The sequence below is a fragment of the Notechis scutatus genome, chromosome 4 (genome assembly GCF_049901735.1).
Source record: "Notechis scutatus isolate UNSWTSFEM ecotype Mainland chromosome 4, rNotScu1.2, whole genome shotgun sequence".
Classification (NCBI taxonomy): Eukaryota; Metazoa; Chordata; class Lepidosauria; order Squamata; family Elapidae; genus Notechis; species Notechis scutatus.
In genome coordinates this window covers 120,715,898-120,742,040 of record NC_142012.1, presented here as the reverse complement: position 1 = coordinate 120,742,040, position 26,143 = coordinate 120,715,898, and the positions used below count along the sequence as shown (strand labels likewise).

The window sequence follows — 26,143 nt, the reverse complement described above, 5'->3', positions numbered from 1 at the left end:
CCTCTTACATCTTTTATTTTGTAAATCTGAGGGCAAGACCCTATTGTTTAGGGATGGGGATGTAGACACAATAGGAGTTTCTTTGATTTTAGAGTGAAGTACAAAAGTTTTGAATTAAAAAGTATACATAAGACTGCAAAGCAGAATCACACTATATGTCAGATGTGGCTATACATCTCTTAGATGTATATTATCAACTCTAAAGAAGCAACAACAAAAACAACAATGAATAACTTCAAACTTATTTTGTCTTTTAAGCAAAAGTACAGAACTAGTATGTACTCTTCGCAAAAAATGTTTCACAAAAGATACAGCAAACTATAAAAGATGCAACAGAAGTACTTAAATAACTGTTCGATGATGTTTAATTTCTTTTAGTCTGAGGCAAGATCATATGAGAATCCTGTAAATGCAGAAAAAAATCTACACCCATTTTTTATCTCCCATAAGGAACTTACAAGTAATCATATATGTTTCAGCAACAGTAGTAGTACATCTATTGATTTATGGGAAATCACATAGGAAATTACACTTTCAAAAGCCAGGCATGTGTATATACCACTAGAATTTAGGTAGCAAATTTCCAAGAAACAAACAATAAAAAATGGTATGTAAGCCTTTGTTTGGTTTAATACAGTATACCAAAAATGTTCAATTATTGCTCTCAAACCAAAGGAAAACAAAATTCCAACTCTATACTCTTCAATGACATTATTTCATGTTCCAAATTATTTTTAAAAGTGTGATTCTGAACTGCTAAGGTTCAAAACTCAGTTTGTGTTATTTGGAATTCTGGACCTCCCAATTCTTGTTATGTCTGAAGGTAAATAATCAATACAGGAAGGCAGAAGAGAAAAAGACAAGGAAGTTTCTGAAAATGCCCAGTTGGCTGCCAGATGTCCACTCTAATGGAATGCCTGTTGTTTTCCTGGCTATATTCATCTGCTCTTCATCATGAGTCCTTCCATGAATATCACATTATTCTCCTTCAATTTACTGTCCCACCCACTCAGCTGGCTCCCTGTCCTTCAATTGGTACCTAAATTATATGCATGTAAAGAATTTCTATGTTTTCTCTTGCTTCTCTTTTTATATTTTTGTTTTTGTTTTATTATGACCAACCTTATCTCACTTTCACTTAAGCCTTTTTGACATGCTTTTCTCAGTGAATGGACTAGTGTTGATTTATCAATCTTAAATTCTTCTGTATCTTCCCACTACCTTTGAGCCACAAATCATAAATCTATTAGTTAAGAACTTATAAACTCCCTAATCCTTGTGATTCACAAGTAGTAATTGGAGCCATGTTTTTTTTTCTGAAAATAGTTCCCCAAAATAATTAATTTAAATAATGATTTATTTCTATTCCAAAGCATTCCATATTCTTGACAAGAATTCCAGCTGAGAAATATTCTATGGGAATCTATCATTCCATGATATACTCCTGAACAAGGGGCACCTCAGAAGCCATAGTCCTATTTCTTTTCTTACCCCTGAAAGCTACATATTCAGCTGACAGTCTCATTTAGCCTTTTCACAGTAATCCGATGAAAAAAAAAGTATAAGGCTATCCAATGTGTCTGCATTTACATCATATCATCCAATGAAAAGTATAGAAATAAGGGGTTCGTGAACTTTTTGTCCATAATAAAGGATTCTCAAAGGATGATATAGAATATTTGGATCAGTGAAAATGCAATTTACCAGACATTCTATAACCACCTCAGTTTTTGTACTACTTCCATAAATAATAGAATTATTGGCATTCATGAACTGTTTATTTAAGTCTTTTGAGTATGTAGTTTTCTCAAGTGGCTAAGATTACAATATGTTTCTTTATATGAAACTTAAGCTGAACCCACAAAATATAGGACAGCACCTTCAATCAAACTATGGTATAAATATATTCCAATTTAGAAAGATAATTGTAGAAGATTCTAAATTGTCTCATAAAATGATCCAATCCCTTGGGGTTGCAAAAGCCACAGGGAAAACTAAACACATGCCTACCCCAAAATCTATATATATGTGTCTTATCTATTTTGAACTTTGATCAGATAGTATTATTCATCACAGAGTAGAAGGATGTGCTCTAAGGATGTGACCTGTCTCTTGTTAAAATGATTCAATTTGAATTGTATTTAACATTAAAGATCAGTCTTCCCCAACCTGATGCTCTCCAGATGTTTGACCTGCAACTCCTATCACTGCTAAACAATATATCAAGTTGCTTTTTCAATTCATTCCAACATAAATAATTATTTAATGAAGATAAATTGCTCTTTGCTAATTAGTATACAGATTGTATTACTTTACTATGAATTATATTAAAAACATCACAATACACAGCTCTTAAAAAGTATTTTAGATCTTTCATGTCACATAATCTATAACACTCCACCTTCCCCTCCTGCTCTGTGATTGACAAAGGTGGAGTTACCATGCAAAATTTTCATCCCTAGAGTGAATTGTTTTAAAGTAGCTCATACAATATATTTTTGAAAACAGTGGGAAGAAATGGAAATGGTGACATTTTCTCCAGTAGAGCAACTATATAATACTAATAAATACTAATGGATTCTCTTCTTCCCCACATCCCTAAAGTTTTCCATAAAAGTACATCAAGTAATTAATGAAAAGCTGAGGAGAGGTTCTTAGAATAGAAAATCTGGCCCTAGCCCAAATCAAATGGTGCAGAAGAGAGAAATCTACATACAATGCAGAAAAATTCACAAGACTGATGAGACAATGGATAAGAGAGACGGTTCAGAAAGAGAAATAGGTATTTTTCAAAAAATAACATCTTACCACTTTCATTCTTCTCTATTACATCCACCACTTCGCCGGCCTGCAGGCTGATCTCCGAGTTCTCCTGTTTCTCATAGTTAGATACCACCACATATTGCTCCAGGATCATAGGTTCAGAGCTAGCGTCAGCACCTGGAGAAGGGAAAAAGCAAGCTGTGAGCCAGCTTCCAGCCATGACTCCTTGAGAGTCACCTCTGTCCATCTGACTCAGGATAGGCTGACTTGTCACCAAGGCCAAGCCAATCAGAACAGAACTTTGGCTCACAGCGTATCCCCAAATGGCTGGCCATAAAGGAGTAGTTTCCTCTGGCCCACAGCTCAATAGAACAGAGGAACATTGGAGAGTGACTGAGGGAGGCACTAAAAACAAAGCAAAGCAAAACAAAAACCCACGCTCAAGTGTTTAACACAACAGCATAATGCAGACATTAAAATGCAGGACGGAGTTTGAAAATAAACCTCTTTCCAACATGGTTCCACACCATACTCATTCCCATTCAGAGAGAAAAATCCATCCCAATCACAGCCAACATAAAAGGACAGAAAAAAAGGAAAGCCAGGGCTGCTCCGATAAAATGGGGTAAAAAAACAGAACAGTCTAGTCCGCAATTTCTTCCCCTTATAGATTGAGCTCCCGCTTGCTTTTTACAGAGGCTTGAGACAGGCAAAAGAGGGTTGTGGACGCCAATCATATTTGCCTCTCACTGCAGCCCTTAAATAGAAAACACATGAGCAATGTTGGAAAAGGGAGGAGGGAATGGAGGAAGGGAAGAGGGGAGGGTGCAATGGTCTGTTTACTTGAAACAGAAGAGTTATAGCACAGAATCCTGCTTACACAGCCCCTCTCCTGCTCCACTGTTCACCTTCTTCTAAACACAAGTCAAAATAAGTGTCCCTTTAAAGTAAACTGCACAGAAAATCTCTTGCTACAACTCTAGCATTGCAAAGTGCTGGCAAAACCTGCTCCCTTATTTTTCCACCACCTCCTCCCTACGTCTCCTTCTCTTTAATTCATTATTTTATTATGCATCATTTTTGCTACATTTTCCACAAGTTGATTATATGAAACAGAAATAATAAACATATTCTGCTACTATGGACAGTTTTTTTATAAAAAAAAATTGCTTTCCACAGCAAGTTGCAGCAGAAACATGCATGCCCTTTGCTCATCAGTCACTCAGAACATAAACAAGGGCTTAGCCCGCCCACTTATGAACACCCACAGGAAAATCGACTCTTATACACTGCCCTTTGGCGCCTGCAAGGAAGAAATATGTGCTACAAAAGCATTTTTTTTTAAACCAGTAACTTTTTTCCCCCCTTTTGAACTCTTACCCCACTTCACAGCATACGGCATACTTAGGAATAAGCATACTTAGGAACAAAAGACTGAAAAACCCAAAAGAAGCCAAGAATTTATTTTTAAAAAAAAACTTGAAATACTTAAAAGTTTGAGAGATGTTGACTAACATATTATATGAATCTAATTGTGCATATCACCCTACTCACCCACCCAGTCCTACAGCACAATGGCATCCTTTTGTCCTTGTGTATTCTTGCCTACATATTCAAAGCCATGCTTCTGTATTTCATTCCCCCCCCCCCCACTTTCAAGCGTGGTACAGATGACCATATTTATATTACAGGTAGCCCTCAAATTACAACAGTTTATTTAGTGACTGTTCAAAATATTACAACAGCACTAAAAAAAAGTGAGTTGTGACTGTTTTTCACACTTACGATTGTTGCAGCATCCCCATGGTTACATGATCAAAATTCAGAGGATTGGCAACTGGTTCATATTTATGACCTTTGCTGTGTCCCAGAGTCACGTGATCTTCTTTTCTGACCTTCCGACAAGTGAAGTCAATGGGGAAGCCAGGTTCACTTAACAACCCTGTTATTAATTTAACATCTGCAATGATTTCATTTAACAACTGTAGTGAGAAAGGTTGTAAAATGGGGCAAACCTCACTTAACAAAGATCTCACTTAGCAGCATAAATTTTGGGCTTAATTGTGGTCATATGTTGGGGACCACCTGCATTTATCTAAGGTAGCATTCCAACATGCAAGCAGATCCTGTTTTATAATCAATATTCCTGCATTTAGAGCTTGGTGTTGTTGTTGTTTTTTAATTTTTATTTAAAGTATCACAGTAAAAGTGAAATCAGTGCTTTAATTATCTTATAAAACCTGTATTTTGAATGCTTCAGAGTTCTTTCAATGCCGAAACACAGAGAGTATAAAGTATGTGATATGGACTTTTCAAGTATTTATGGGTAGGGAATTATCCTACCCATAATTTTATCCCATCCATGAGATACTAACTAGAAATCTATCATCATTCCCATGAAGCACTCTATCCCTGATTACAAAGGGATATTAAAAGGCTCTTAAGGAAAAATAATCTGTCATTTGATGCCCTAGCTAGCAGATGCATTTTCTTCTAATTAAAAAATCCCTTGGGTGGAATTGTAGTGAAAAAAGAAACATATGCACAAAGCCAGACAGCCACTTAGGAAGAATCTATTATAGGACATACATTAGAAAAACCTTGACACTCAGTGTTTATTACTGTACTGCAAACAGCTCTAATATAAAACCATTCAAGCAAACTATAACTGTACTGTACTGGCCAGTAATGCTTCCCTTTCACAACTTTCACAGCCCAAGATAGCCACAAACATGCAACATACAAACACAGATTCTCCATAACACCCAAATGTCAACTCTCTTCTATACCTTCTGTGCCTAATAATGTCATCAACAACCTCAGGGATATTTCAACATCATTCTATGTAAATGGGTTTACCTGTTATTAGGATGTCTCTTATCAACGTTAGCTCATGAACAACCATTTTAAAAAAATGGCTGGCTTCACATATTGTTTTAATCACATTGCTTAAACATGATACATTGAATTGATATAACATGATAAACACAATAAACCTGAGGCAATGCTTGGATTCAAATAATACTCTAAATCAAAGCACACCCTTATAATGGCATAGTATACATATACTGTATTGAGAGCCACATTAAGGCATCAGTCTAAAACTAGGAAATTATGAATTCTAATCCTGTTCTTAGGCACAAGACAGCTGGGCGACTTTGAGCCAGTCACTTTTCTTGGGCCTAGGAAGCAGGTAATGGCAAATCACTTCCCCAAAAAACATTACCAAGGGAATTGCAGGAACTAGTCCAAGTAATTGCCAAGAGCTAGGTTAAAGACTCAAGTATGCTATAGTCATAATAGATACTTTATATAATTTTTGAAAACTCCAATAATACTTTTTAAACAATTGTGAGAATATCTAAGAAATTATATGGAGGGTTTTTTTTGACTGCATTACATATTCTGTTAAAAAAACAGTATGGATTAGAACATGCACACAAAGGGAAGCGGAACTATATGATCAATCCCAAAAATATGAATATTGCAAATGTACAACATAGTCAAGGAATCAACATGAGAAGTAGAAATAGCTTTGACAGAACCTGTGACTAGGAACAAAGTAGAGTAATCTATATATTATGACCATATGTTCCAAATATAACTAAATACATACTTAAATTATCTATACTAAATACTCATCTTTCTTAGGCAGGAAGATGAAAGACACAGGTTTATGTTAAAAAAAATGCAAATGTAAGAGAAATACTGGATTATTTTACTGTACTATTTTTTTTTCAAGGGTAAGAATAATTTATCTTCAAAATAGAAGGTATTCAGAAGTATTTGGAATAATGGCGACATTAAATTGCAATTTAATTATTACAAAATAAAAGGCTTCCTACCATCATTAATTACACCAATGAAATTAAAAAATCCCTTTCAGTAATCTTAAAGAGGAGAATAGCTATCTTTTCAGCCAGTGTTCCCTAAGTCATATTACATTCACTCTTTTAAGAGATTATATTTATGAAATGGAAAGGTTTTTAAAACATAAGTTGTTCCACACACTCATTCAAACATCATAAACACTCATCTATTTGTGTTCTTTCTTACACTTAGGAACAGATCATCAGGAAACATTGTGACTCCAAAATTCTCCCATTACATTAATGGTGAAAGGAGGGAGGTTATTTATTTAAAAAAATTTTTGCCCTACTCATTAGCCCAAAAACACTTCCAGAGTAGCCTACAAAAATAAGTTGTTTTCTGCTCTCAGAACTGTAATATTAAAGAAGGGCAATAATGATAGTGGTAACTTTGGAAGCAGTAGCTATATTAATGGAAAAACTAAAAGATTGTGTGCTGTTATCTGGTTTTAAAATTAATAATAAAAAAGTGAAGATGTTAACAATATGAAAATGAGAATTTATATAAAAATGGTTTTAAGATTGTGAAAAAAGTGAAATATGTATGTATTACCATGAGTCTTTAATTGTACATTGTATGATAATAATTATGTTAAGACATGAAATGAAACCAGGAAGGCATGTTAATATGGGAGAAATTACAACAGACGTTGTTGGGGAGAATTTCTGTGAAAAAGTCACTTTTGATGTTTTTAAATGATATCTATTATGACAACTGGGGTATCTTTTAAGCAATGGCAGAAAGTTATATCCAATATACAGTATATGGCAAGGAGGGAAAATCCAAGAGTTACATATAAAATACTTAAGTTGCAAAGGAACGGAAATTGGCAACACTTGATTTGAAACAGCATTTTGCAACCTGCTACTCAGTCTAAATAAAAGAGTGGGTTTTGCTGAAAAATAAGAGAATTTTAGAATTAGAATAAGATCCATTTTAGATTCAGATGGCATGGTTTTCTATGTTACAAGCAAAGTTAAGTAAGGTGCATGAAGATTTTCAGAATCATAATATTAGAAATGCTATATCGAGACTATGGAATAAAGGTATAAGATATAAAGCCAGATTTACCTGAAAATACCTTTATGTTTCTTGGGGCAAGAAATATTTTAGAGGAAGGAAACAGTAAGTAAAGAAAAATGGTTAACTTTTCAAAAGTTGTTAGAACGGAAAAATGGGGAATATAAGATGAAATCAAAAAAGAATTGCTTGCAGTGGGATTTATTGTAATATACAATACAAATAAAAATAAAATTCAGGACAGGAGAAAGAAGTATAAGGTAGAAAGAAAAATAAAAAAGCAGTAACTTCTATTTTCAATGCAATAAAATATAAGATACAGTTACAATCTCAACTGTTTGCTTTACATTTCTGATATATACAAACCATTTCTATAACAACAAAGTTAATCTAATATCAAACCTAAGATCAAATATTCATTTGTGTGTGTGTGTGTTTCAAGCATAAAGTCCAAAAGCAGTTTCCAAGAAGAAACAAAATGGAAAAGTTAGAGTTCTTCTCTCTAATTAAAACATATAGCGTTGCCATTTCCATAACTTTTTCCATCAATTTTTCCAAATTCTGAAATCTATTAATGTGGTCTGGGGGATTTACTTTCCAATGGTTTGGGCATAGTTAAGACAAAAAAAAAAGATACTGTAAATAATAGGATATTTGGAATTGAAAAGCAGAAGACAGAATGTGACTACATACAAACATGTAATTGCTAAAATGTATAAACTTTTATTGAAATTTGAAATGGAAGAACAAATGAAAGAATGTAATAAAATGGGATTAGACACAATATACTGACAAAACAGTGTGAAAATGTGTGGTTGAAAGGACTGAAATTTACTTTAGAACTTAAAAGAGAATCCAGTGTTTATGATGTTTGGATGATTTGTACAAAGTGATGTACCACTGGTTTAGGATTTCAGAGAAATTGTGTAGAATGAATAAAGTACTTCAAATTTATGCTGGAAACGTGCATAACATAAATGGTTCATTTTATCATGCCTAATATACTTGTAAAAAGCCAGAAATTTCTGAGTTCAAATACATATAACGATACATAGAATTTTATAGATCAACATTTAACTGAAATCAGAAATTTTCTTGTTGGGATTAATGGACAGTCAATTAGAAAAAAGCCATAGATGATAATTGTTGATGTAATTCCCCATTAGGAAAATGAGTGCACACAGGGAGACATAGTGAGAGTGATGTTGAATAACACACAACCAGCACACAGATACACTGAATAGTAAAATGTAGGTTTTACTTCCAGTAAATACATAACTTCCATTCGGATTCTGCTTGGTACATTCTTAAAATACACACTATATTCTTTTTAAAAAAAGATTATAAATATACATAGTTAAAACAACACATTCCATTCCAATTCAATTCTATCATTAATGTTAATATTCATTAAAATCTTAACTTCTTTAACATTACTTTTCATTACTTTAACATTACTTTACTTGGACATCTTTACAAACCTCTCTCTATTTCTAGTAATGCACTGCGATGCTCCACTATCAACAACCAACAAATCATGGTTTACAGTTGAATTGCTGGACATAGCTAAATTAACATTCCTCTTAGCCTTCTGGTGATTACCAGTATTCTGTCGTTTTCCCCTTGTACAGAATCTAGCTATATGTCCCCTAGCCCCACAAGAAAAACATTTCCTAACAGTATAGGCAGTTGAACACAAATCTTCTTCTTGTGGTTGTTTCTTTCTCAGTTGGTCTATATCCAGCCGTCTTCTTGCCTCTTCTAACAACCTTCCGGTTATGTCAGTCAATGTCAGTTTATCTCTGGTCAGGACTTCTAGTGAAGATACGTAATCATCATAACTCTCATCCAATGAGGAAAGAATGATGTAAACTTGAGGCACCACTGAAAATATGAGTTCTTTTCATGTAGCTCTTGAAAAATTCTTTTCATGAAGTTCAAATAAGCTAACATACCTCCCACCTTTCAGAAGACGTGCTCTAAACAGTTTACATGTAAGATGTACGTGTCCACCTACACTGTCATGAACATAAATCCTCTTCAAATTCTCCCAACACCTAGCAGCGGACTCTTCTCCATGAATTTGGACTAGCTGCTGGTCACTCAGTGATAGTCCAATTATACAAAGAGCTTGTTCATTATTTTGTTTAAAGTCAGCTAACTTCTTGTCCTCATCATCTGGATCCCAAGCATTTACATCCGGTGGATTCTAAACTGCAGCCCATAACCCTTCCTTACACAGAAGTAGACTGCACTGCATAGACCAGGAAACATAGTTTGTTCCATCCAACCGGGTTATTAGTGATAGACTTGTTGACGGGTCTTGTGCCATCTTTACCAGGATAGTAACCCACAATTAAACAGTAAACAGCTTTCTGTATACGGTACTGTGTATTCACACTAACTCTCAGTTATCTGAGCCTGGTATGGCCTGGGCCCATAACCAGTGTTGGGGTAATTCCCCGTTAGGAGAATGAGTGCACACAGGGAGACATAGTGAGAGTGATGTTGAATAACACACAACCAGCACACAGATACAGTAACTGAATAGTAAAATGTAGGTTTTTACTTCCAATAAACGTTTAAGCATAGTCCAAAAGAAGCCAAGTCATTGACAGTTAAAGCAGTCAGTTTTCAGTCCAGGGATAATCCAAATAACAAAGTCCAGTATCATAAACAGTTCAGTAACAGACTTACAGCAATCCAAGAAGAATGCCGATCAGCAACAGTCAATAAGGAAAAATGCAGGAACCAAAAACAGGGAACATCAGAACATCTAGCAACAACAGAACATAACAATCCAGGTTTCTGGCTCCGTCTTATGGCTGTTTGAGGAACCACACCCAATTACAATTTTAACATTCCCTTAAAGAGACAGTATTAAATGTCTATCCTGGTTTATATATTTCAAACCCAACTGTTAGGTGACTATCAATTCCTAACAATAATTCTCATAAATATTTACTGTTGCAACACTATTATATGTGCAAAAATGGAAATACTTTGAAATATCCACAATGGAGGAATGGTTGGTGAATATGAATTAGCAGCGATGGCAAAATTAACTTGATTAAAAACCAACAATTACATTTATCAGTGCCTGGAAACTCCTCATGGACTTTTGGCTGAAAGTAGAGAAACTTGTGATTTATGAGCCTGAAGATTGGAAAGGGTAGTTTGTGAAAGAAGGAATTTATGATTTAACTTTAGAAAAGATAAACTATAAATGCATTTATAACCATTGTCAAAAAGATTGGACATCATTTCTATATAATCATTTTCCTTTCTTTTTTATGTTTCACTATTCTTTCTGATTTTCTTTCTAATATTCGCCTCACTTTTATTTTGTTAAAATTTCTTTTTATTGGATATTATTGCATAGTTGTCCAAATGACAAAGAATATGCATGCTCATTCTGAATCCAATCATTCTTTGCTTATAGTGCATCTTTTCTCACCTTACTTCTCACCTGCCCCTCCTACTTTTATTTTCTATTCATTTTGCTTTATTTTTAACTTATTAAGAGTTGGCTTGCTGTAGTCTCTGAATCCTGAATTGCAGCCAGCTTTAACTGTAACTGTTTAACTGTATGAAAAAAAGCCAAGCACACTACCATCTTTTTCTGGTTTCAAAGGTTTCACATTTTTTGACAGAATTGCATTTACAGCAGGCATAGGATCTAGCCCTTCTGCATATTGATATCCACCAATCTTATTTCTGTTTTCCATGGCCTCGTTTATGAGCAGAACTCTAAGCTGCAATAAATGCTTCAATGGAGACTTCAATTTGGTAACAGCAATGCCTCAAATCCATGGTTAAATATTAATAGCTATCTATTATGGCTGTTTCGAGCATCAGAAAGAATTGCACATAAAGTATATCAGCCCAAATGAAGAACCTTGCTTGAAAGCAACTACATACTTTGTAAGTCTTATGCAGCTGCCTTTGATTGTCTGTTCATGTGCATGCACATACATGCTTCCTACTGGGATTACCAGCAAAGCAAAGAAACTGTTCCTGCATTTACATATAGAGACTTTCTAAAGCACCCTTCAAGTGTCCTAAAGACATGGCTGTTTTAATGCTTCAAAGACAGCTTTCTCATTTGCACTTCCACATGAACAAAGTACCTCTTTTGCATTTTTTGCACAGCTCTGGTTTTGCAGATATTCTGTGGTCATACAACATCTGATCTGCCTTCTGTACATATCTTCAAATAAAATCTAGTCATGGCCACAATTTGCTAGAACACCAGCTACTACCAGACTGATTTTTTACAGTACGTTTGCTAATCTTAAAAAATAATCCAGCCAAGACAAAGTTGAGACAAAGGAAAGGGTGAAGTCAGACTTCTTTCCCCAACCACCTCAATTTTGTGGAAAATTGGCTCAAGCTCTACAGAATCTAATCAACTGCATTGCAAGTTTTTTTTAAAGCAACAGCATTCCACATACAGATTTGTGAAACCATTTGGAAGTTATCCAAGAAACTGCCAGCAAAGTTCTCCAGCAATCGAAAAGCACCTAAGTACTTTGCCATTTGATCCATTTCAACTGGCTATAACAATTGTAGATTCTTTAGCTTCTTTAGAGCTTGATCTTTTGAAAGAAGGAAAGTCAAAAGACATTTCTATAAAGTATCAGTTTGGCTTACAGAAGTTAAAAAGAATAAAACAATTAGACCAGGTGTTCCCTCTTCAGTTCAATCCAGAGCAAAATTATGCAGTTTGGCAGCTACACACCTCCTCAATCATTTTTACAGAGTCCACAAATATTGGTCCATTTGAAGCATGTTTAATCCTAGGTTTAGTTATTTATTCTTCTTTACAACTGCTTCACTATTTAGCAAACTGCAGACAAAGAGAGATATAACACAAAAGTACAGAGGATATATACAAAGGAACAGTATTTGCTAATCAATATTTCCACACACCCCCATACATTAGTATTACAGAAAAAAACAGGAATAGAGCCAGAATTCCAGTTTAAAAGCCAAAAATCGCCTATCATAAGCTGCACCTCACTTCCACCCATGCTTATAGTAACTAGACTGAGTCAGGAATTAAAATGGGACAAAGGGAGTCAAAGGGAAAGACAGACTGGTTATGCAGGTTGCAGGTGAAACAGATTATGAGTACCTTTTCAGTTAACAATTGCAATATAAAACCCATTGTTATTTTTAAAAAGATTATATCAGATGGTTCCGATTTTTGCTACCATAGACAAATAGAGTCTTCCTCTTGCAAAGTTTAGCTTAATGTAAGGCAACCAAATAGCCAAGCTCCTTTTTGAAAGCAGCTGAAAGTGAGCTTTCTGAAGGGCATCTGGCCCATCACATTTTAGTATCTTGGGGTTGGGGGTGGTTTATGGATTCCTGATTGCTGGTGTTTCTTATGTTTTACAAGTGTATATTGTATGTTCTAATTTTACCCTAAACTTGAATAATTTATTACTTCATATCTGTGAACTGTTGAAAGTCCTTTGAGATTATGTAATAAATAATAAAATCAGCTAGCACTGATGATGTTACCTAGTTTGTAATGAAATATCTGCAAGAAAACAACAAAGCTCAGGGAACATCAAGGAGTCCAAAATAAAATAAATAAGGAATAATTTTGAATAATGCAGAAGAAAGTAAGAAGTTCTTCAATGCATACATAATACAAGTCTTAACTACCCAAGTAATGTATATCTACATACATTATTTGTATACAGTATTACAAAAATATAAATCTGCCATATTTTAGAATGCAATCTGGTGGTTGTGGGGAGGAATCAAGATTATACTATTTGGACAATAAAGAAATAGTCAATGTCTCTATGTTAAATAAACACACTCAATTTTGTATGGACCAATTTAGGTCTTATTGTTCACCAAATTAATTCAATGTGTGCTATAAACCTACATATCAGAAAGTGGGGAGAATGTAAGATGAAAAAAATGGCATAAAGAACCAATTATGATCTATCAACATTAAAAACAGAAGAAGAATAAAGCTGATGTATTTTTCCTGGAAAATAATTTCTCCCATATTTCAAAAATGTACTATAAAAGAGTTTTTGTGGAGAAATATTTCAGTGGATTTTGCTGAAGATTCAACTGCTTAAAGTTGTCCCAAACATCTGGCCAGCTAAAATTGAACAGGACCAAAAAATAATTTTAGTTAAACTTCTGCACATTTGAGAAGAAGAATATCAGTACCTTAATCTGTGAATTTCTGACTTAAGTTGTATAGATGTCTCCCCATCAATCCATAGAGAAAAGGTGGGTTACAAATTATGTGTGTTTTTAAAAGTGGAAACAAAGTGTAAGAATAAAGGGATAATCTTCCCAATACCGGGAAGTAAGAAATAGAATCCTTTCAAGGTCTGTTTTGGAATTGGTGTTTTTTGACTCATTTATAAATTGCATTGATTTAAGGATCAGCAGTGAGTTAGCCAAGTTTATAAAGGGCAGAATGCTAAAAATCAAAAATGATTGTGAAGAGTTCCAGAAGCATCTGCTTTGGTTAGGTGAATGGTTATTTAAAACAGGTGCAGAGTGCAGAGGACAGTTCTTGGCACCCCTAAAATGGCCATATTACACCATTGATCCACAAGCTGCACTGGCTGGTGGTTGGCTTCTGGTTGCAATTCAATGTATTGGTTATTACCTTTAAAGCCTTGCATTGCATAGGTTGCCGGAATCCTGACAGTTACTTGAGGAACTGTGTCATACTGCTTTCCCCACCTGTGCCGGCAGAGGAGACATGCTGCGGCTCCCATCAGTCAAGGAATTCCAGCTGGCAGGATTCAGGAGAAGGGCCAGACAACTTGGGCCCCAATGGGGAACCATCACATTGGAGGTGGTTGATGAATTAAGAGGCAATCCCTGCCCCCATGTATACTCTTCCCCCCATCTTTTAACTATAATTCTATTCTTGATTGTAATTTATAAATATTTATATTTTATAATTTTAATGCTTTTAATGCTATAAGCTACTCATAGTCACTTTGAAATAAGACACATGGCAAATAAATTTAGTAAGTAAATAAAAAGGCAAATACAGATTTATTTAAATAAATGTGAAATGATGCACATTGAAGTAAACCACTCAACTTAATTTATATACTGATTATATTTGGCTCTCTACAACTAATAAGTAAAATGTTCCTTGGATCATATAGATAAGGCAATGAAGTTGTCTTTCTTATTAAAACTTTTAAACAAGAAGATAAAAACTTACTGCTCTTCAATAAAAACAACAGACAAATGGCCAGATGTTTGAGACAACTAAGCAGTTGGATCTTCAGTAAAACAATTATTTTTAAAGAATAGTCAGGATTGCATGGAACAGTTTTATGATGCAAAGATCAACCCCTGGCCTAGTCAGTGTCAAATATACTCCCAATAGTTACAGAAGTGGTTACAAAAGTTGGTTGTTGGTTGGGGAAGGAGTAAGTACAGAAGAATCAGAAGGAGAATTAAGTAGAAAGTGAATCTAGGAAGGACAGACAGAACCTGCAAGGCCATAAAAAAGTCTGCTTATTAGCAGATTTATAAGTGAAATTGTCTGGTTTGATAATGTAAGCATTTTTATTTACAGCCATCCAGATTTGTGTACAAATAAACAACTACAGAAATGGAAATAAACAAATATGTCTTTTTATAATAAATGTCTCCTCAATTATGTACATTGCTGAAGACTAATGTATATCATATGTATGTGAAAGGAAGACTACCTTACTTTTAGAAGCCCCTGAAAAAGTAAGATAAAAAATATGTGGAAGGCTAAACTTCTCTATCTTATCAATCTAGTGTTGCCTATTCTAGTCAGAGATTTCCTCCAGCAGCTTTTGAGGAGAAGTGTCTTTGTATATGCATGTGGGTGCACATAGGTGGATGTGCCAGAAACAACACACCAAAAACAATAGGACCAAGGCAAAATATTACTAGTACTAGTAGAATTAAAAACTAGTGATTTACTTTTAACTCTATATCAACCTCTATATAACCTATATCAACCATTCTCTGTCTCAACCACACGTAAAGCACTTTCAGAATGAGATATATTCCCCTCCCTTTTACACCTCAAAACAGCAAAACATGAGGGGAATAAAGAAGAATAGTGGTAGGGTGAGGGTAAGGTAGCTGCAATGAGAAGGGAAAGGAAGTGTATAGCAGGGCAACATGTAACTCAATAGTGGTAGAAAGTAAAGAAAAACAAACCCTTTTTCTTCTTTTCATATAATGGGACAAATGTAGCAAGTAGATGTTCCAGGAACATTTTAATCTTCAAAGACATCAACATATTTCAGCAGAGAGATTGTCATTTGTATCTCCAATCATTTGTATATTTTCCACAACATGAAAATCTTTTCATTCTCTGTTCAATTGAATATTTAGGAGAAATGAGAGGTGGGGTCAAGGGAGAGGGAGACAAGTGTTGAGCAACAATCAGAGAGAAACCACACAGGATGTAAGAAGAATAATTGGGAAATAATAGATGGAAGCTAAGCTATTAACTAGTCTGTTCATTAATTTAAGGAGGAAAAGTCCAGTGAGGGGAGGAAAAACTCTTTATATGCAAGAAGTTTCTGTATACAAGTAGTTTCTGTGTTTCGCAAGCCCCAATTTATATAAACTCAAATTTACATTTGCATAGGGTGCAAAAATGTGACTGCCATTTGCAGATGGACATGATTTGATATATGGAAGAATGTGTATGAATTCCTGCAACAGAATTCTTGTTACCTGGGACTGCCTGTATTTGATACTAAGAAACACTGGATAGGGTTGGGAAAATAAGCAAGTCCTAGCACAGCCTAAACTGAAATATTAAGCAATAACAATTTTACAAGAAGAAAATGAATCATTTGATAATATTATAAATAACATTGGAGTCAACATAGCAGATCACTTTGTTCCAGACTAAAGAACATTATTAGAATTTGTTCAACATATTCCAGTTACTACATCTTGATTCAGAGAAGTAGTCTTCCAAATTACAAACTACTAATTCCAAATTATTTATTTCATTTCCCTCCCCTCTAATTTTCAGCTGTGTATTTTGCAAAATTATACAACTTTATTTTATTTGTGTGATCTAGAGATACAAGTGGCATTCAGCCATGCAAGGCTGAGCAATAAGAGTTCTGTAGTTGCTTTAGAATTGGTGGAACAATTTGCCTGGAATAATCTCTAGAGATAGGCTCAATAATTAGCACTAGTATTACTAAACTTTGCACAGACAGTGGAAGAGTTCTTGTCCTTTTATGATTGTAAAACAGGGGTCCCCAAACTTGACCACTTTAAGACTTGTGGACTTCAATTCCCAGAATTCTCCAACCAGCCGTAGCTGGCTGGAGAATTCTGGGAGTTGAAGTCCTCAAGTCTTAAAGTCACTAGGTTTGGAGACCTCTGTTGTAAAGGAAAGGAACTAAGCACTAGCTGGAAAATCAAGCTCTTTCTCTTGCCAGTGCAAATTGTTCTCTTCCCCAATTCTCCTATACTTCTAAAACTGTAGTGACTTGTCCAGGAAATTGCCAGGAGTCAACAATGACTTGAAGGTGTGTATGTGCACAAACAGGGCCTTAATTTCCCTTACAACGAAGAATTCCAGCATTTGTCTCCTCCTCTCCATGTTTCTGCTGTTTTCATTTTGTCTACTAAGTCTTCCCTATTAGTTACAATCAAGTCAAGGATAGCTGATTCTGTGTGCCTTCTTTACTATCTGAAGAAAATTTTCAAGTCAAGTCATGTGATTTCTTAAAAGTACCATGCTTGGCAGAATTGCCTCCTAACATATATTGGAATAATTCATAGCTCCAATTACAACCATTTTATATATTTTTAAAAGATCTGCTATTTTCTTTTCTTTTTTTAATTAGCTACATGTTCCTTTGGCTATGTGATTGGCAGTGGACAGTTTCCAGCAAATGTTTCACAAGAATGTGTATTTAAAAACAACGCAGTACAGCTATTGGTTTTCACAGTCACCTTTATATAAAAGAGAGGTTAATATGATAATAATTTTCCCTGTCTATAACAAAGATTAAACAGGAAAAACAAATATCTGTTTCTTCTGCTGTATGTTTAGTGAATTTAAGAAATCCCCACTTTTAGTTTTAAAGGCAGACTACAAGTAACCCTCGACTTACAACACAATTGAGCCCAAAATATCTGTTGCTAAGCAAGACAGTTGTTCAGTGAGTTTTGCCCCATTTTACAACTCTTCTTGCCATAGTTGTAAAATGACTTGCAGTTGTTAAGTAAGTAACACGGGTGTTAAGTGAATTTGGTTCCCCATTGACTGTGCTTGTCAGAAGGGTTCAAAAAAGTAATCATATAACCCAGGGACAATGCAACTATCATAAATACATGCGACTTGCGAAGCATCCAAATTTTGATCATGTGACCATAGGGTACTACAGTGGTTGTATGTGTGAAAATGGTCATGAGTCACTTTTTTTCAGTGTTGTAACTTCAAATGGTCACTATAAGAATGGTTGTAAGTCAAGGACTATCTGTAGTATTTTCCTTATTATGATTGTAACTACTGTTAGGCAAACACAGGTAATGATAATTATTAAATGTAATACCTACATATAATCTTGCTAGAATGTACCTACAACCATCACTTAATTTTCTTTTGCATCTTTGTAACATTCCCAGAAAGAGCAAACACAATTTTACACACAGAAATAATGCAATACCTGCTATAGCCTTCTTTGGAGAATCAGATAGGCTTGACATCCAAACTTCAGAGCCAAGAAAAGAAGCAGCAGAGAAACAAGAAAAGCAAAAGAGGGATTAGAGATAGAGAGAAGCAGTTTTGTAACCATGCAAATAAAGAATAGTTTCAATTCTACATTCATTTGAATACATACAGAGAAATTGTCTGCATTAAACTCCCAGGAGGCAAACAATAAAATATGTTGCTAAAGGAGATCATCAGCTGATACAAAGGTGTTCTCATGGTAGTTTTGCAAACAACAGATGTGTTTATTTTGTATAAGCCTTAGATATTTCTCTTAGTCAGAAGGTTTGCCTTACAACGATGAAATCATTCACATTTGTGGCAATACCTTGAAACCGTTCAGACTGCCATTTTTATAAAGTAAAGCCTGGGTGTTTTACCACAAGGCCAGACATTTATTCTGTTTTACAACAAGAACAGACACTAATCCATGAGTTTAGTGAATCATTTCAACCCACTTCATCATAAACTAATGCTAGAGCTGTCAATTTATACAGCAGTTCTGAAAGAATTGAGTGATTTTATTTTGAGATAATTGGAAATATCAAGATTTTATTTCTATTTATTTAACAAAGAATCACCTGACAATGAGATAGGTGGCATAGGCTCTCAGAACCACAAAGTCTAAAAAATTTTTTTTTGCAACTTTACTAACAAAACTTGATAGATATGACTTTCCACTTCAATTTATTGATGAAATCTAGCTATCATACAGTAGATAAAATGCTGAAAAATCTATATAGCTGTAAGTACACAATTTATAATCTACATATGGTCCATAAGGACATCTTGATGTGGCTCTTAAAGGACCCCATCAAATCTCTGCCTAGTCTCCATGCCAGCTTTTTGGGTGGTGGAACAGCAGTACAAATAGAAAAGTAATAATGCAACTTTTAACTATTATATTAGCATGTATGGTTTGAAAATTGAGCTGTGAAGAAATCACATATAACTTCTACAGACATTTCCAGAGTCTTCAAAGCATAAATCACTTGTAGTAACATGATTCAAATTAATGCCACACAGGGCCTTTCTGGCAAGCGCGAAGCAGGACTCAAGTAGGAACCATGAACTCCATTATAAGGATTCCCTTTCAGTGCTTCATTTCTGGTGGAACAGAAATATCACAATCCTGTTTTTCAGAATTTCCATCTTCCAAGCAACCAGAAACCTTATTAAAAGGACTGAACATTTCCCCAAGTACATGTTTTTTTTAAAAAAAACTTTGAACTTCTTTGGTTAAGAATTATAGAACTGAAACATTCTGTCTAGAGTAGTCATGGCAACACTATGACACATGTGTCAAATGTCACATGCCACATTTTTGATGACACAGCAGTGTTTATAAATGTCCGACAATTATTCTCAAAATAATGTTCCATTCTTGTGTGTGGTGGGGTTTTTTTTTTTTTTTTTTTTTTTGAGGCTGTGGTGACCACCCAAAAATGGGATATACTCTCACGCAGCCTCTGGACCATCTGCAAACCACATGAGAGTACCAGGCTTTCTGGAGGCCTCCTGAGCCTCCAAAAATTACATGAGAATGGGAAGGGCCTTCATGAGCTTTTCAAAGGCTGCAGAAGTTGAGGAAAGGCATTCTCTGAAGCAACTTCAAGAACAAAGGCCTCACCAGACCTAGAGTAGTCCCAGTAGGTCACCAGGGCCAGCCAATAGGTAAGCCACTGTCTGAAGATAAGAGGCAGGTGGCAGGTCCTTCAGAGCACTGGGCTGTGAGGCCAAGACTCATACCTTGGGGAATAGTGTGAGGTGGCCTTTTTGAGTGGCAGAAGTGGTGCTAGGGCTGCAGTGTGGCCTAGATGCAAGGTTGTTGTTGTTTGGCTTTTGTGGGGGGGGGGCGGGGGGGCGGGGAGCATGGTAGCATTTTCTGAATACAGTCCCTAATACAGAAGAATGTATCTTTTTTCAGTCCAAGAACCATACTTGGTCTTTGATTGCAGATCAGAGGCTACATTTCCAAAATTGTAAAAGACCAGAATAAGATTAAATCTAATTAAATTTATAATTTATTTACGCTAAAATACAATTACATACAATTATACGATATACTTTCTATGTGTTAGATCATTTCCCCCTTCTGTCTCCTTAAAAATTAGACAGAAATTTTTGGAAGTTTCTGAAAACCACACTTAAATCTTGAGTGCTGCATGTAATCTTATGTTCATCGGTTGCGAACATTTTTGTTATAAGGTGTTCTTGGTTTAATTTGCACTCCTCAAATAAAGTATAACCTAAAGGAACCTAATCAGGTGCTTTATCATTCAATATGTTCTCTTTGATCTTGTCCTGAGTAGGAGTTAGTATTGCTTCTACAACCATGTCTTAACAGCCATTTCAGAAATTATCTATCATCCATCCATCCTTCCATCCATCTCCTTCATAGACGGGTTATTATAAGGTGAAATACTGCACTTTTTCTTGGAAATTACTGGCTTGCTCACAAAATTGAGTATTTAGTTAAAAGACAAATTTTTGAACAGACATCTATTCCACTGGAAAGCTTTGACCATACTCTTAGATATACAAAGGTAGACTTGGAAGGAATTCATGAAGAGCAGTTAAAACACTAAACCCAACAGCACATTCTGTGTTGTGCTTTTGGGATTTGTCTGGATAAAGAGAAACTGGGGTGACAATATAATGAAATAAAGCCACAAAATAATTGCAAGGGGGGGGGATTCAGTACTCTCCACCTACCCCTAACAGAGTTTGTATTACCTCTGCCAAAACAATAATGAAAAAACCAAAAAACTGGCACTGATGAAAAATATCTGAAATAAGAAAATGCCTAAGGCTTTGGCTATATTGGAACCATATGCTCTTGCAGTGGCACAACATGTAGTTTTTAAAATAGTATGCAACTGACCTACTTCAGAAAGAGAATTTAGAGAAGAAGAAAAGGAAACTTTTAACCTTGAACTGCATTTTGCAAGAACAGCTGAAGTGTAAACAAGTTTTTCACACAATTGCCATTTAATCAGATTGCCCTGAATGCTAACTAGTTGTAAATTTTTAAATGAAGCATCTTTCTCCTTTTGCACATGCTCCATCAATAGTAACTGAAGCAAAACAATACAAACAGCTCCCAACACAAGAAATTAGGAACTGAGAAGTGAGTATCTGGCAGAATACATTGTAGATTTCCAGTGAAAATATACATTTGCCTCTGGTAAATTTAGCAGCCCATCTCCCCACCCCAAACTCATCTGATAGCACTACCAGAAACAAGAGTTAAAAAAAATAAGAGTGCTTCTGAAGAGGGAAGACAGCTAGTATATTTCAGCTTGAAGCATCTGTTTAACATTACTTCAAAGGATTTCGTTTTTTAAAAATAGCATGACAATCATACATATTCTAATTGTTCTGAACCCCTAAAACAGAGATGGGCGTCCTGCAGGTAGCACTCTGCTTATTTCATTGGAACAGAAAGAACCCAGGAGGAGAAGTGGAAGAATAGTTTCAGAACTTGCTAAAAGTAATTTGTTATTTTCTTAGCAGCCTGCTGGGCAGAAAAGGAAGAGAATACAGAGAGCTACAAGGAAGGAAAGGAGGAGAAAGAATGATGAAATATGATCTGCAGTGATACAAATTCTGTGATCCATGGCTTTGCAACACAATTGCGGAAAAAAACTGAGTTTCTGCTGTAATATCATGAGATGTTGAATCACTTTCATGTCATTTATTTTTTTATTTTACCTTTATTATAGTTTATAATAACTCAAAGTAGTGAACATACTTAGTACTTCTTTTTTCTCTTATTTTCCCAACAATCTTGTGAGATAACTTGGGCAGAGTGATTGATCCAAAATCCCGCAACCAGCTTTCATGCCTAAAGTAGGATAAGAATTCACAGCTTCTTGATTTCTAGACCAGTACCTTGACCACTAGACCAAACTGGTTTAGTTTTGCAGTTTATACTGCAAACAGTTTATACAGTGTCATTTAATAATGGATGGTCATGAAAAGAATGAGATGCAAATGAAGCCACCATTCAACAATTAGCCCAAAAGGGACTTGACTCCTTTATTTAAGGTTCTAATCTGGATTTAAACACACACACACAGAGAGAGAGAGAGAGAGAGAGAGTTTGAAAATATTTGCATTTTGTATTTATGGTACTTCTGAATGGTACTTCAGAACTGAACAGATGAACTGCAAAATGGGGAGAGGGAAACAAGAAAAAATATCTCAGGAATGTCTAATTTTTCTTTTTCCAGAAGTACCATCTTTCCAGACTGTAATTTAAGAGAAGGATTGCACACACTTCGCATAAATAAGGTATATTCTGCATTATTAAAATTGCTTTCCAGGCATATCATTCCTTCCTGGTAAACAGAGCCTCCTAGGAAATTAAGGTTGAAAATTACCACAGATATGTTTTTTGTAAAACATAATATATTTGCCCTTAATCCTCCAGAGGAGGGGAAGGCGACCCACCTGATCTTATTTAAGACACCAGGCATCTATAGGATTATTTTGTTTTGTCTGGGGGAGGCTAGTCTAGATCTGGGGGAGGCTGGTTTAGGGAGCCAAGACAGACTACAACCCCCAGCCCACCTACCCCCTCTTCATATGGCTGCTATATTAAGACAACACACATTCAAATTTCAAGGAGCTGTAACACCAGTATTTTAAAGGTCTAAGTGCTACAGCTGTATGCTGCAGAGTCTGGATAACTTCATTGCCATCAATAACATTTACAACTATGCAGGCTAGAAGGAAAATGCAGGAACTTTGGCAAGAATTAAATGCCTGCTAAGGGGGAGGGGGTGGAGGCAGGAGAGACCTTGGCTTATAACCAGACAGTATCACTTAGCTGATTGGAGTCTTTGCAAATGTACCTTACTAATATATAGATTGCTAAGATACCACATTCTTGGCTGGGCCAACAAAATCCAGCTTCTTAGGCTGTTATTTAATAAAGTATGCATGTGCTTATTTCTGTTCTGGCAGCTGCACTGGTCAATCTGATCATGTGCAGCATTTTGCTTCCCAAATTTCCACTAGCTGAAGGACAGTTTCCCCCTAATTTAAACTAGTCCAATTCCCTTTTAGAGTGTAGTTAAGAAGCGTCTGTTCTCACAGAGGGGCCATCCTTGTATTTCTACAAAAATAATCTTCCAAGTACATCTTGTCTGAGAAGTAAGCTGGTATAAGAACATCTGACAAATCCCATCATTCCAGTTTACCAATTGGAAGTGACATTTATAAAGGCCCCTGAAAAATCTCTCTTTAAAACAAAAACACCCTAAGAGTTGGCCATGACTTCTGGAATAGTAATTTGTCTCCTTAGGATCTCAAAGTCTTTTCTTTTTTTGAGGAAATGAAAGATTATCAATGCATTTGATTTATTAAAATGTTAATCAAGCACAGGACGGAACCAATGAATATTGCGAACTGAGTCAATTCACCTACTGAAGTTATTCTTCTACATATTCACTCCACAGCCAATTAGGACTGGTGAGGGATCCAAACAAAGGTTTTGCAATGTCGTTCTTCTTAAGAAATTGGACCCTAACACTTTAATTGAGACCACATTTCAAAGAGGAGAGTTTATAAAATTTTTAGTGAGGACAGATGAAATACAGTTTTGCAAGCACCCTCCCCTTTGTTCCAATTGTATATCCTACCTTTTTAAAGGCCTACAAGAAAATGGCATCAATCATTATTCAGAAAGTCTCCTGGGGAGTCCATATTTAGGCAACATTAATATTTATTATTGCATTTCAGAGTTAACACGCTCCTCCTTGGAATAAGATGAAGCATCCTGTCTTGAAGCTATTATTAAACTGCCTGCAAACTATGGAGCATTTGTCTAAACTTAACTAGTGAAGTTGGAAGCTCCTTGGCAAAGAAAAACTTTAGCAGGATTTGAACAGTTCACAACAGTACTGTGAAGAGTTAGTTGGCATTAGCAGAATTGCCAGTAAGGTATGAACCTTGGAAAAATCATATCATGCACTGACAGTTCATAAAAATAAATTAAGATTTTCAAATGATGCAAGCCAGATTTAAGAAAAATCACACAGAAAGGAAAATATTTCAGAAGAGAAGACTGCCAAAAAGAATTTCAGCTGTCAAATCTTTGCAGAAAGCACATACCTTCTTCCAATCCACCCCAATCCTGCCTTCCAGCATGCTGCACTGCAGTCATTTCAAATGAAGCTGAGATTTCTCAGAGAAGTGCACAAAGCAAAAAGATTACTTTTGTTTAATTTCTTATAATTTGTTCTGGTGTTTTACTCTACTGTTGACTGCAGTGGTTTCAATTTACATGGCTGCTCTTCACTTTATCTAGAAACAAAAAAACCCACTATATTCTAGGAACCAACAACTGAAGCAGCCACACAATGCAAGGTATGAGTACAGGTTCAAAGTATTAGTCCTAAATGAGTCCCTCTGATCAATCATATCACCCAGGAGGCTCCTAACCTATATAGTACAGATAGTCCTTGACTTATGACCGGTCGATCATTCAAAGTTACAATGGACTTTCCCAGGGCTACTAATGACCTGGATTCAAAGTTCTGAGGGTTGCTCCCCACCTCCCCGCCATGTTATTATATTTTAGGCACTCCCAACTATCCCATATATGGTCATTTTCAGTATACCATGATCATGTGACTATTTATATTTTTGTCTGAAACCAACATTTACTTCTGGTTTCCAGCAAAAAATGCCCAATGCAGACCAAGAGTTCACTTAACAACTGTCATGTTCACTTAATGTCTGTTGCATAAAAACATAATAAAATTGGTCATGGTCATGTGGAGACCTGCTTAATAACCAGCATGATTTATGATGCAAATTCTGGGTTCAATTATGGTTGCAAGTCAAGGACTACCTGTAGGGTTGTCAGTGCCTCAAAAATGGTTCAGAAGAAATGCTTCAGAACTTTCAGCAGCTAATTCACTTCTCCGGCTTTCATTAAAACAATCCAATTTTTTTCCAGGCTTTCATATTGGCCTGAAAAAAAACATATGCCTACTTTATGAATTGAATTATATTTTATGAATTAATTCCTTGAAGCAGCAGCAATATTTTTCAGGACCTTTGGTAGCCTGAAATGTGACAGGCTGCTTTAATATTTCACAGAGGTGCTACATTCAGAAGTCTAAAGAATTTCTTCTGAACATTTGAAGTATTATAGTTAGACAGCATTTTTCCAATTTACAGACCAGTTTAGAGTTCATAAACAGTCATTCCCACTTGTGAACAGAAGCTTTCTGAAAAATTCTTAACCTATAAAAGTAACCCACTCCATCCCTCCCTCCGTCCCTCCCTCCCTCCATGTATATAAAATACATATTTGATATGTATCCTCCTCCTGATCCAGTTTAAGCTTTTGCTTTCTTGAAGGAACTATATGTGAAGGATGTTTTCAGTTGGATCCTTTTTTCACATACCATCCCCTTACTGTTCAAAACAAACACAGGGGTACCAGTTTATGTATATGTAAATGAGGAAGAGAAATTCCAGCTGTTTTACTGCCTACACCAGGGGTGTCAAACTGGTGGCACTTGGGCCAGATGTGTCATGTGCAGGCCATGTATACCCCAGCTCCATGAAGGAAAAAAATGTTGCAAAACATCACGTGATGCCAACACGACACCGTAGGTTTGACACTTGTGGCCTAGACCAGTGGTCGCCAACCGGTGGGCTGCGGTCCACAAGTGGGCTGTGAAAAATTTTTGGTGGGCCGCAGAGAAATGCACCCCCCCAAAGTAATTAATC

General features: G+C 35.6%; 1 protein-coding gene across 9 annotated transcripts in view; it reads right to left on the bottom strand.

The window, feature by feature from the left end:
• Positions 1 to 26,143, bottom strand: part of SH3PXD2A (SH3 and PX domains 2A) — a 224,445-nt gene that overhangs the window by 63,799 nt on the left and 134,503 nt on the right. For 4 of the 9 annotated variants that reach the window (XM_026663980.2, XM_087964606.1, XM_026664297.2 and 1 more), the window contains one exon: positions 2,809 to 2,940. In XM_026663980.2, coding sequence (XP_026519765.2) covers positions 2,809 to 2,940 — 132 coding nt within the window. Of the gene's footprint in view, positions 1 to 2,808; positions 2,941 to 3,267; positions 3,560 to 18,347; positions 18,393 to 26,143 lie in introns of those variants that run through there. The other 5 variants (XM_026663907.2, XM_087964605.1, XM_026664144.2 and 2 more) reach the window with 3 other exon arrangements.